Genomic DNA, 13252 nt, shown 5'->3' with positions numbered 1-13252 from the left:
CATAAACCAAAACTTTTAATTTTTATACTTTGGTTTCCGTACAGATTAAACAAACAAGATTTAAGGTGTTGGTTAGTGAGTTTTAGGGATTCTGGTAGCAGGTGGATTTTGCTACCTTTGGATAGAGCCAGGAGGGAAAGACTAAATGCCCTTGTTGGGTATGCTTGCCCAGTATGCCTTCCATGAAGACCTGCCCCTACTCTGCCTCTGATTGACTCTGACCCTGATCTTTTTACCCTAACCATCTCACTCCCTGTGCCTAAACATCACCAATCAGCCCTTTGGTGTCTTTGTCGGACTGCATGGAAGCATGCCTGTCAAGGGCATTTATTCTCTCCCAGAGCCAGGCTAGCTGTTTCCAGTGTTTATGCTAAGCTAAGCTAACTGACTGCTGGCTGAGGCTTCATATTTAGGGTACAGAGTGCTACAAAATGTTGAACTATTCCTTTAAAATACCCAACAGTTTACAAAGGAGTTAAAATTAGCTCCACTTCCAGGCGACCTTGTACTTTAACATGGCAGCCTTGAACCACAATGCCCCTGGTCCGAGTTGTTGCATATCTCCCTCTTTGGTGTCCTCTCTCTACTATCTATAAATGGCTTGAAATGCCTAAAAATAAATACTTCAGTTAATGTTAATGCTCTAATAAATATAATGAATTAATACTTCTTCCACCACTGCGCATCAATACATATTGTGTTAGTAAAAGCAGCTTTTTCATGTTATAAAGTAAAAATAGAAAGGAGTCTGGAAAGATGAGTCCCCAGGTATAAGAACTTAACCCAAAATGATCTTTATTTCTGAATATTAAAAAGAATGAGTGAATATAAACATCTTGAAGCAGATGTAGTACATGAAAGAGAGAATGACACCATGCAAGTCAATAATCTACTTTTTTCCAGAAAATAGACAGCCTGCTGGTAGGGATGATATGTGGAGGTTTCTATGAAAACAAACCTTTAAAGGTCAAACAGGGAGTAGGTATGCAGTGTCTCATCACATTTTCCTTTCCTCAGTCTAAGCCTTGACATTTAAGCAATGAAAGATCAGTGAATTATTGCAAAACGATCCCAAATAACGAGAATGAAGCAGAACAGAGGGCTTATCAGAACAGTCTGAACAGCCCAATATAATGGCATGTTTGGTAATCGTATATTTCTCCTTTTTGGCGTATTTACTGGAGGTTTGTTGATGTGTTTTTGGTTGTCTGGTTTCAGGCAGTGAAATTTATTGTCTGGTTAAGATATCTGTTTATCTCACGCTTCTCTGAGAGCTGCTCTTTGTATTCAACCAGACATATGTTAGGGTAATCAAAAGTAGCTTCTCACTGTGTTCTGTGACAGTAAATCATTGAGCAGAACAAAAACTAATTCCTAGTGGATGTCTGCATCTTGTACAGTAAATTACTCTAAAGTAGTTGATTTTAACTGGGAAAAGGGAGGGGAGACAATGTGAAGTAGCCAGTTTGAATTATTATAAACTATGCTGAAGCTATTCTGAGATTGTGCTGTATGTTTATCACAGTAAATGGGCATCCCATGCACTCCAGTGGAGTTCAGAGCCAGTTCTCCCAGCCTGCTACAGGCCCTCTGCTCTCCATGATCAACAGCAGCGATCAGACAATCACACAGCCGACACAGGTTGTGTATCATCTCTCTCTTTAAACCCAGAAAGGTCATCTAATCTTTTTTGTAATGCTATTATTTTATTTACTTGATCTTTCTGTTGCACCTTTCTGTTCTTTCTTGTGTTTATGCCTCAGGCCGATGATGTCGACATCAGGTGCAGAGTCAGTGGAGTGACGAGTGACAGCACAGGGACTGACAGCGGGTTATGGGACACAGTGGACTCAGAATATCTCCTGCTTGCCACCGACACACCACCACCCTATTCAGAAGACTTCTACCCTCCCTCTGAGTCCTGCTCTCCCCAGCTCTCGCCTGCTAACCAGGCCCTCGCCAGGCTGAACCGTCTCGCCTCCTCTGAGTCGACCAATCAGAGCGACAGTCCGCCCATGGATACCTGCGACCTCAGGTATTAAATATCATAGAAAATCAAGGCAAGTATACTGGGTTCCAGTGTGTCTCTGTGTGTAACTGGTTATTTGTTACTCCCAGCCCCAGTCTAGTGGCTCTGGAAGTGGACAGTGAAGAGGACAGCATTGAGCCAAAGTCACCGCTTTCCCCGCTCTCGTCAGATGTTGAGAAAAATGAAGACAAAACTGAAACCATTGTTCCCTCCCCTGACCTTACTTGCACTCGCAGCCAGTCTGCCTCCTCAGCATGTGAACCCACCACAAAAGTAAAACACCATCTTTGTTGTTGACTTTCATCAAATATTTTCACTTTCAGTTTATGTCACAGAAAGTATTGTCTGAAGTCTTATCTATTTACTTCCAATTATATCTTCCCTCATCTAGGAATTGGGTGACGAGGGGATACGACTGCGCTCCTATTCTTACTCGTCCCCCAAAATCAATTTGCGGCCTGCTCGTTTTGCCCGGGACAACCACACTCCAGATACCAGCCCTGGTCAGTAACTCTGTTGGGACTGTTAAACCACCTCACATAGTTAGAAGCTTGGTGTAACGCATAACTAACAATGTCTCCATGAACTAACTTCACTTGTTTGGTGTGTCTCTAACAGGGCAGTCTCACAAGATTTGTTGGTGTGAGAGTGGATTGTTTTTATATCCAGTTAATCTTAAACTAGTTTTCAAATGTTGATAACCTTACTACTAATATTAAGTACAGTCAACTCCCAGTAAATGTATGGTTTGCAACAGCACGACATTTTGGTGAATATACGCTTTCTTGAGAGCTTTCCGAGACTTAGATGAGAAGATTGATGATATTATGATATTTCATAAGGCAGCTATTAAAGCTGACCTTATAAAACAAAACTGGAAGCCTGTTTAAAGGCAAAATGCTGACAAATGGTTTGATCAAGAAAGCAAGTCCATCAGAAAAGACCTAAGAAAAATAGGAAATGAAAACATCGCCAACCAAACAACCCAGCCTTACGCAGTAGGTACAATGAAATTTTAAGCAAATATAAACATACAATTAGGAACAAAAACAAAATTATACCCACATGGAACTTGAAGATATTGAGAACACCATTTATCAAAATCAATTCTGGGATATGTGGAACAATTTCAACACAAAGCAACCACAAGCACTGCCCAAGTGGTGACATCTGGAGAGCACATTTTGAAGATCTGTACAAAGAATAAATCTAATTAATTCAGATCAATTTATTATACAAGAAAAACTCTAAACATTAGAAGAAACAATTAAAGACAACCAAAACTCCTTGATTTCCCTTGGGAGGAATTCAATAAACAGACAAAATCTCTCTGGCCAAGGAAAGCTTGTGGTCCAGACAGCATTAAAAATGAAATGCTCAAATACAGCACCCCAGAGATGCAGTAGGATATTCACTTGTTTTATTGACTTCAAGAAAACTTGCAATTCTATTTAGCATGAAGGGCTCTATTACAGACTTCTACATTCTGTTATCGGAGGCAAAATGTATGATCTGGTTAAATCAATGTATTTGGAAAATAGGTGTGCTGTTTGGAGTCAAACAAGCTGAATTCTTCACCCAGAGAAGAGGTGTTTGTCAGCGTTGCAATTTAAGTCCGACTTTAATGTGTATATAAATGAACTTGCTGTTCAGTTGGATCAGTATGCTGCTCCTGGCCTCTCCCTCCTAGATAGAGAGGTGAAGTGTCTGTTTTATACTGATGACCTACTGTCTACTGTCTCCTACTGAACAAGGACTACAGCAACAGCTGGACATAGTAGAAAAGTACTGTCAGAACTGGGCCTTGGCAGTAAATATGAAGAAAACTAATGTCATGATTTTTCAAAAACACCCCAGATGTCATGAGAACAAATACGAGTTTATCATAACTAATCATATCATTGAACATAGTATGAGTTATACCTACTTCGGCATAACCATAACAGCATCAGGGAGTTTCGACATGGCAGTCAATGCACTAGAAGAAAAAGCTTGAAGATTTCTAAATTAAAATCTGGCATCAAATATTTGAAAATGTCATCCTGCCCTTTGCACTGTGTGTCACTCAGTCATCATTGCTATACCTGCTGGGACAAACATCCAACAGAATCTTTACATGCATACAATTCTGTAGATACGTTTTACAAGAACACAGAAAAAAACACCAACAAATGCATGTCGACCAGAATTAGGCAGACACACACTGATAATTAACATTCAAAAAGAGAGCAATCACATTTTTTAATCACCCTCCACCAGACATCCTCCATTCCAAAGCCCTCCAAACCCGAGAGCTGAGCCCAGAAAAGAGTTCCCTATGTCAGTTGGTGTTGAGACTAGCTGCCGCCTCTCAGACACACTCTGACAAGTCTCATATCAACACCGCTTCCCAAACACCAATCAAAGTGAACAAAATTGTAACACAATGTAAAGAAACCTATCTGGAAGAATGGAAAGAAGAAACTAAAAGCCAAAGTAAATGAGAATGTTATCTGGCCTTAAAAAGAGATGATGAACTGGCAGAATATCGCTCGACTGCCGGAGATAGAAAGCAGAGACAGATCCTAACAAAGTACAGGCTCAGTGACCACAAACCGGCAATCGAAGAAGGACGACACAAAAAAATCATGGCAACCGAAAGAAAACAAAATATGTGGTGACTGTTTGACAGGTGAGGCGAACGGTTTGTTTCATTGACTCTTGATGCTTTGGCAATATTGCTATTGTCACATCTATGCCAATAAAGCAAATTTGAATATGAATTTGAAAATCTATCGTCACATCAATCTCTCGGCAAGAAAGCAAATATGCCCTGTATATTTCTCAAAATGTCAAACCTTTTCTTTAACAGTTTTCTTTGGATAGAGAAGGATTCTAATTTTGCTTTTTTTTGTTTTTTTAATATTCACAATAACCCATGACATAGTGTTTTAAGAGCTCTCAGTCTGGAGTTGACTGTACATGGTGATAGTTGATGTTGTGAGCAGCCCTCTGTCCACTGTGCCCTGTAGATGCCGTGCTCCACAGCGTCAGCCACAGCAGAACTCTTCTTCAGGCCCTCTCTCTGTCTAAATCTCTGTCTCTGCTCCACCCTGGTAGTAAGTACTGGACACATGCAGCCGTCACACTGCGCTAAAGCCCAGCATAGCCGGCATGTCGCTGTCAGTGTCAGTGCTTATGCGTGCATGTGTGTCTAGTCAAGGTTATTACTGTAAACTACTTCAAAAAAATTATTTTAAAGGGGCAATAATCAATATTTTTATTAACAAACCCACAGAAAATTATCAACAGACTCTACAGTTCCCCACAGCTCTGCTGAGCTTTGTGACTTCTTTCAGCTCATTGTTTTGATTTTACAGCCCGCAACTTTACTGATTTGGTTCAACGCTCTCATCAGTGTTGTTTTCAGCTGCGGCAGGCAACTGTTTCAGCAAAAAAGCTTTGATAAACCAACTGCTCAACACCGAATGGCACACATTGACACACAATTTAGCAACTAGTTGGTGAATGTAGTGGAGCATTTTGCAGTTTATAAGCCAGATATGTCCTTCAGGAATTGATGGAGAGCTTAACAGAGCTCAAAGGAAGACAAGTATTGGACTTACGTTAACTTAAAAGGTGATAATATGTCACAGTTGTGTTGACAGCTTGTTTCTGAGGCCAAAAAGTCTGTTTTTGCAGCTTTAAAACCGGTACATGTGAAATTAAACTGTTTTGCCTGGTCCAGAATATAACTGCCATAACAGAAACATGATCCTAATGTTTAGTTTTGATCCTGTGTGTGGAGGGGGTAGTACTTTCTATTATGATTGCCACCTGTTCTCCAAATTTATGGGCATTTATCCAACAGGATTTAAAAACACAAATGATGTACCCTGCTAAACCTGAAATGAAACCAGCTGCCATTTTCCTTTAATTATCTTAAATGGAAATATATGAATGTGTTTGGTATAAATAGCTCATGCTGAAGTATAAAACCATCGGAAACTGAACTAGAAGTCACAAAGTTTGCGAACTAAAAATAGTGAGCTGGAATTAGAAAGTGGGATTAAAACTATTATCAAGGCAAAAACTAAATTAGAACCATGAAACTGTAATAACCTTGGCGTGTGTTTGCTTTAATGTCTTAGCAGATCTGTGTCTGTTTATCGTTTGCTTAATCACGACACAGCCCTACTGTAATCAGAATAGCAGTGGGAGAGCAAGAAGAAATCAAATTTTCAATGATAAAATGAAAACACTGATTGCTTTGCAGCCCGGCGAGAGATATGAGGAGTCTCTGAGGGGTCGGCACTTTGTGTCTGTCTGTGCTACAGCTTTCATATGTATCTTTCTGTCCTGGTGACGTACCTGAGGATCATCTCTGTCACTTTGCATTTCAATCGTTGTTGTGTTCAGATGCTTTCATATGAACCAGTTCAGACGGCAAACAGTTTCTCTGGCATGTAAATGAAACCTGTGGGGCTTTTCCATAAAATCATGTAACTCTGGAACAGTCTGAATTTAATAATGAAACATCCTAATTTGTTATGAATTCCTTTTGAATCATCCAGTCCACAGGGAATAATCTTCAGATTTGGTACATCGTGTGCTTTGCCTGTCAAATGTGATGTTATGTTCTTGATTTCACAGTTCAACAACTTCTCCCCACTCTTTATTACTACAGAACAAAGAGCCTCCAGTATATCAGATCAAGCACAGGAGAAAAGGTATTTATGCTTTACATTTTATTTACCTTTTTATTTTTGGACTACATTGTTTTTCTGAAGCTTTTCAGTGTTTCTCTGTGCAAATATCGAATGACTCAGCCTTTCATGTTGGCCTCACTCATTGGGGCTTTTGCTCTTAATTTAAATGACAGTATGTCTCATCAAATATGTAATCCTCAGCGCCAAGAGCAACATATGTCAGTAACCATGACTACCAGGTTGCTCGGTGACAGCGGGGCACTCTGTGAAGTTTGCTGCCGTCTCTTTTGTCCTTGTGTTGCAGAGCTGGTTTTATGTCCGTTACTGGTGTTTTTTTTTTCTAGTGACAACAGTGGTTAGTGACGTGTAGATATCTGCGTGACCCTGAGCTACTTTCAACCCTGTTTTTTTTATTTTGTTAGGCACAATGCCTTTGCTCTATTTTCCATTTATGGCTTACAGTGTCATCTCACCCCAGTGCAGCTTATTTTCAGATATGACCAGCTGCATCCCAGATACATGTCACAACACATAATGATTGCACTGTATGTTGTAGTGCCCATGCAAATTATGCTTCATTATTTGAATAACTGCAGACTCTAATATAAAATAGTGTGTTGAAGCTTTATATGGCCACTGTCTTGCTCTAAGGGGAGTGGTACTGATTAAAAAAAGGACATCCTTTCCTCTTCCTGTTCCACTATTTTGACTGCCACTCCATTAGGAACAAGGGCAGCTTTTTTTTTGTCTCTCTGCCTCTTGTCATTTATCTGCAACACTTCAGAAGCTCCCCCTGGTGGAAGATACCGCACAGACTCAGAGATAAAACAGCCGGCAGAATTTATTTTTATATCCTGTTGACTGAACTGAGCGTTTTATGCTTGTTTTGTTGTGCGTGTCATGACCTTGACCTTTGTAGCGCCTCGTCAGCATTAAAATATGAGTGTATACGTGTGTGTGTGGTGCTCTTCACAGGGAGACTAGGTTTCGTAAACGTGCCCAGTCTGCTGATGATGAGGGCAGCATGGAGCTGGCAGAGTCCCTCCAACATCTCACCCTGTCAGAGTTCCTCAAAGAGTATGTGGAGGTCGACCCCTGTTCGCCTGTCCGAGCTTGCCTGTTCAAGCCTCCCTAACCGTCCAATACAAACAAACTAACCCTAAAAACCCTACAACCTATGACACATTTTCCACCTAACGGCAACAAACCACAACTCTCCTCTCCTCTCCTCAGTGGAATAAAAAGAATGTTGTTATTGTCTTTTAACAATATGCACCAGAAGTCTTTCATTTTTGTTTTGCATGTCTGTCGCCTCTAACATTTCTACTAATTTTAATTTACTTTCACAGCATCAGGGTTGGAGATTATGAGTTCCAATTTTTTGCCACATTTTCAGTAACTAACAACAGATTTTCTGTGATCAGAATGCCATTTCAATAGCTTTGCTTCCATGTATTTTACTTGTAACTACACATTTGGAAAAATCATAATGCAGGATGAGCTGTATGTCCTATCTTGGCAAGCAGTTTCAGTTTGGACTAACTCCAAACCAGGTCACAAACCAGTTATTTGCTTGTGTACTATAAGCATATAAGAATATAAGCCTGCACCTACGTGAGCCTGTCTCACTTGCTTTTGATGTCTTGTAGACACAGCAAGAAGAAAATCAGGATGGCGTAACTTTAATGACTAACACATGAACCTACAATGGATGTTTTTTTGTGTTCTAAGTTGTAGAACACAAATGCAAGGTAGGAAATTGCACTGATTTTTCTTTTTATTTTTTATTTTTGATAGAATTGAAGAGGAAGAGTTGGATAAGTACAACATCCCAACCAAGGTTGAGTCAGAGAAGTACAAAGTCATTCGTACCTTCAGTTTTCTCAAGAACAGGATGGCCAGTACGCGCAACAAGACCAAGGTAAACCCAAACCACAAATAGTCCTCGCCTCTGCTCCTTTTCACTACTTCAACAAATTAAAAACAAAACCTCAACTATAATATTAGGTAGAACTAATAAAAGCTAGAACTCCTCATTGCTCTTACTGTGCATGCAAGCCAACTTAACATGTATACTAGACTCTTAACCTAGTTTAATAGCTTAATTATGTGTTCTATATGGGGGATTAAACTTTAGTATTCATTCCTATAAATGGAATCTAATTCAGAGACATTAGTATGGTCTAGTATCCCAGGTATGTGACTCTGTCTTTCTGCTCTCTGGGAGACACAAGGAAATGTTTGTGGGAATAACTCAAGGTCAGAATGACAGACCAAACATGGTGTCCAGCCTCTTTCCTTTTAATGATTAATCCCCTGTTGTTGAGTCAGCACAGAGAGTGGAAGCCCTCCCCGACCTGCATCTGTTGTTTATGCTATGCTCCATTTCCTAGTCAGTGGACTGTCTTACGTTTGGAAAAAGGCGGGGATTCCTTTTCAGCTCATATATCTACTTAAATACGTTGGGAGTTTACCCTGCAAATAGAAACAAGACAAAGATCTAGAAATGTGAATTAAGGCCCACTTTGCTCAGAGCTCTTAGGTTTCACATTTTCTCTCCGTCTGTATGGCCTCTTTGTTTACACCTATGTCTCTGACATGGTTTTCCAAGGGGAAAGGGAAGGACAGGGAGGCCAAGGATAGACAGCTAAATGGACATCGATTTGCAACAGGCTCTTGTTTGGGCCCCACGGTGTGTGTGGTGTGTGACAAACCAGCATCTGGAAAAGACCTTCTTCATTGCCCCAGTAAGTAATAGCATAATTCCTTCTGTTTATATTTTCTGCAAAAAGTTCATGTACATAAACTTTTAAAATATGTCTTTCTTTCCCAGGTTGCACTGCCATAGTCCATAAGGGCTGTAAAGAATCTGTCCCCCCATGTTTGAAGGTGAGTATCGTCCTGGGCCTCATTTCCCAAAAGCATCTTAAGGCTAAGATGATCGTAAAATCCATCTTACGAATCTTCTTAAGTGTAAAAGGTGTTTCCCAAAAGCATTATAACTGAAGACGCGCCCAGAAATAATCGTAGCTTAACAAGTGACCTCTAAACACTCGTAGGAACCTGAGAGCATCTTAAGAAGCTCCATAACTTGCACGAGGAACCAAAACTCAAATGTTTTATTTAAGTTTTCACTATTTTTGTACATTTTTAAGTCTTTTTCATGAACACAGATGTTCTTTGTTGAGTTGCCTTTAATGTAAAATGAGTGATGTTGATGTTTAAATTAGAAAATAAAACTAAACAAACATTCACAACTTAATTCAATAGTTTATTTGACAGTTTATGGTATATTTTCATGTTCTGTATACTCTCTTTTCTTTCTATTCATGGTGTGTATTTTTTTGCCCCACACTTGCATACTGCAAGTCTAATATAGAAATGATGATAGAATGATGTGCATTTTCACGTTGCATTCGTGTAAATGCTCTTAGGAAACACTCTTAACTCCTAAGATCAAACATTATCAGGAAATGAGGTCCTGACGTGTTGGAAGGAAAATTGTTTGAGCTACTAGTCTCTACTTGAGCCTGTCCTTGTGTCAACTGTTTATATGCTCTAACAAGCCTCTCTCATTTGGATTACTTAGAAACTACAGGATAAGTATTCCATTACCATGGTGAAGAACAGGACAGCATCCCTCCCACAGAGTGAGTTTACAACACAAGGGTCAACGGTCACTGAACATTTTTTCTGTTAAGCTCTCTTAACCATGTTGTGTATTCAATTTTCAGTCAGTTTTCATTTTATTGTGGTTGCACAGGGGACAATTATTGTCATTAAGGGTCATTTTCTTTGCTTTTCCTATAGATTTCACAGTGAGAGACAGCACTCCACAGTGTGCAATCCCCATCTCCAACTCTCTACCTGCCATGACCCCTAAAGAGAGGAAGGACACCGTACCTCTATCATCCCCACTCTCTGGAGGTTTCCCCAACAGTGACAGGTAATAAAACTCACAGACTTCATGGGCTATGGTGTTAAAAAGTTGGTATAAATTAAAACTCCCTACTCTGTGTTACAGTCGGCCTAGTGAGAGTTCAGAGACAGAGCTGGATACGTGGAAGGTGACCAGCCAATCAGACGACCTCCAACCAACTCCTGTGTCCTCCACCTCCACTGACTCATCCTTTGGAGAAGGTAGGAGATGAATAAGATTCATTGTTTTCAGTTTTCACAGATTTTTGAAAATTACCCAAAAAGAACCACATGGGTTATTACATGGATGTTATGTCCCCATGCACCAAAACTGTTTCCTGCTGCAAGAGGATGCCGACCTTGTATCCTATAAGGAGGGATGAAGCAATAAACTGAGACTGGTGAAAGTTAAGATCTGTGTCCACTTTCAGTAAATGCTTAAGTGGCTATAATCAGTATTTTCTATAATAACAATGGATGAATTTATCTTGTGGGATGTAAAAGGGAATTGCTCGTAGTGATGAACCAACAGAGAATACACTGACCCTGAGGTTCCCTTTGCCTTTACCAAGCTTTATAGCATCTTTCTGGCCCATTTCCGACCCACAACTTTGTTTCAGTTCACTGTAGTTTCCAGCCACAGGCAGTAAAAGCTGTTTAAGTGAAAAAGTTTTTAATATCCACTGTATGTAACTTCCACAGTACAAAACGGCAGACAAAGTTAGCGACTAGCTGGTGAACATAGCGGAACATTTAGCAACTAAAGAGCCAGATATTTCCCTCGAGTGTTAGCAGAGATTAAAAACAGAGCTACAAGGAGAGTGAATATTGGACTCAAACTCGACTCCAAATGAGTCTGCTAGAGGCTCTGTGTCTGCTGAACGTGTAAATAGACAACTGTTGATGTCAGTGTTGTATTCATAGCTTGTTTCCGCTTCCCCAAAGTGGCCGTAAAATCAATTTTTGCAAGGTTTGAAGTAATTTTGTTTTCTTCTGTCTATAGACTGTGTGGACGGGTATATCCACAGTGACATCTCAGCGGACGCTGTGGATTATGAGGCTGAGTCATGGAGTCTGACAGTGGAGCACAAGTTCTGCAAGAAGCAGGACAAACGAGCTGTCAAGAGGCAGGATGTTATTTATGGTAAGCAGATGTCAGAATTGAGACAGAAGACCACTGGAATGTGGCATTTTCTGCCAGTATCAGTATTTCATTTATGAAATTGCTGTAACCACATATAATTGTCTTAAAATTGCTAAAATTGCTATTATTGAGTAACAGACTAAGCTTTTTGAAGTGATTTAATGGATATTTTTGTGACACACACATTGAGCGTATGCGTGTTGGTCCCCTGATGCAGAGCTGATGCAGACTGAGGTTCACCACCTACAGACTCTACACATCATGGCAGAAGTTTTCCGACGAGGTATGAAGGAGGAAGTGCAGCTAGACACAGAAGCGGTGGAGCGGGTCTTCCCCTGTCTGGACCAGCTGCTCCTCTTCCACTACGCCTTCTTCACTGCCTTGAAGGAGCGACGACACAGCTCAGCCCAGCCCCAGGGACACAAGAACTACCTCATCCAACGAATAGGAGATGTCTTGCTTCAACAGGTGAGCATGGACTTTTGGGACTACCTTCCTCTTAGGTGTAATAGATGGAAACCAGTGAGGGTGTGAATCACTAGATGTGTGTATTTTGTTGCAGTTTTCAGATGAGAATGGAGAAAAAATGAAGCAGGTGTATGGAGAATTTTGCAGTCGTCACAACGAAGCGGTCAGCTTTTTCAAAGACCTCCAACAGCATAACAAAAGATTTCAGAACTTCATTAAGGTACTTAACCTTCCCAGAGCATACATTTTAGAAATTTAGCTTGCTTTCGATCAATTCCAAAATAAAAGCACCATAACTATTCTGCTCAGAAGAGATGTAGTATAACTCTTGATTTTACTTTTTCAAGCAACAAGGTAATAATTCATTGGTGCGACGGAGGGAGATCCCAGAGTGCATCTTACTGGTAACCCAAAGGATTACAAAGTACCCAGTGCTGCTGGAGAGGATCCTACAATATACTCAAGGTCAGTCATCTACTGCCCTCTGCTGGATATATGCTCATATGGTCACCAAAACCAATTGCTGGTCAATAACAGCATACTATACCATGTTTCACTTGAAAACATACAAGTAAAATAATCTCAGTTTTCATTATTTCTCCTTCCTGACCCCTCAGAGGAAACAGAGGAGCATGCCCAACTTTCAAAAGCACTTGTTCAGATTCGAGAGGTGATCGCAGCTGTGGATTTGAGTGTCAACGAGTACGAGCAGCATCAGAGGTTACAGGGAGTGTGGAACCGCATGGAGAACCGTAGCATAGCTAAGCTAAAGAACGGCCATACTTTCCGCAAGCAGGACATGATGTGTCCTGGACAAACGCTCAAACACCAGGGCCTGCTCCTGTGGAAGACCGCCACCGGCCGACTTAAAGGTGAGACCGACATACACTCTGATGTTTGATGAATGTGTCAGTTTTGCATCCTCTTTACATACATTTCCATGATGTTAATAGATAATCATGCTTAGGACATGGTAATGTATTCCGGCTTGTCCTCCCTTCCACA

General features: G+C 40.5%; 1 protein-coding gene across 4 annotated transcripts in view; it reads left to right on the top strand.

The window, feature by feature from the left end:
* arhgef28a (Rho guanine nucleotide exchange factor (GEF) 28a) overlaps window positions 1-13252 on the top strand; it is a 47330-nt gene that overhangs the window by 20667 nt on the left and 13411 nt on the right. Inside the window, exons 10-27 of one of the 4 annotated variants that reach the window (XM_042395150.1) lie at window positions 1526-1641; window positions 1764-2035; window positions 2119-2302; window positions 2421-2532; window positions 5041-5127; window positions 6696-6738; window positions 7693-7794; window positions 8515-8638; window positions 9329-9464; window positions 9551-9606; window positions 10307-10367; window positions 10528-10663; window positions 10742-10857; window positions 11639-11779; window positions 11997-12247; window positions 12342-12467; window positions 12595-12712; window positions 12865-13119. In XM_042395150.1, the coding sequence (XP_042251084.1) occupies window positions 1526-1641; window positions 1764-2035; window positions 2119-2302; window positions 2421-2532; window positions 5041-5127; window positions 6696-6738; window positions 7693-7794; window positions 8515-8638; window positions 9329-9464; window positions 9551-9606; window positions 10307-10367; window positions 10528-10663; window positions 10742-10857; window positions 11639-11779; window positions 11997-12247; window positions 12342-12467; window positions 12595-12712; window positions 12865-13119 (2436 nt within the window). The remainder of the gene's footprint in view (window positions 1-1525; window positions 1642-1763; window positions 2036-2118; window positions 2303-2420; window positions 2533-5040; window positions 5128-6695; window positions 6739-7692; window positions 7795-8514; window positions 8639-9328; window positions 9465-9550; window positions 9607-10306; window positions 10368-10527; window positions 10664-10741; window positions 10858-11638; window positions 11780-11996; window positions 12248-12341; window positions 12468-12594; window positions 12713-12864; window positions 13120-13252) is intronic. The other 3 variants (XM_042395151.1, XM_042395152.1, XM_042395153.1) reach the window with 3 other exon arrangements.

The sequence above is a fragment of the Thunnus maccoyii genome, chromosome 19 (assembly GCF_910596095.1).
Source record: "Thunnus maccoyii chromosome 19, fThuMac1.1, whole genome shotgun sequence".
Taxonomy (NCBI): domain Eukaryota; kingdom Metazoa; phylum Chordata; class Actinopteri; order Scombriformes; family Scombridae; genus Thunnus; species Thunnus maccoyii.
Note: the sequence above shows the minus strand (reverse complement) of the source record. Positions and strands in the feature narration are given on the sequence as shown.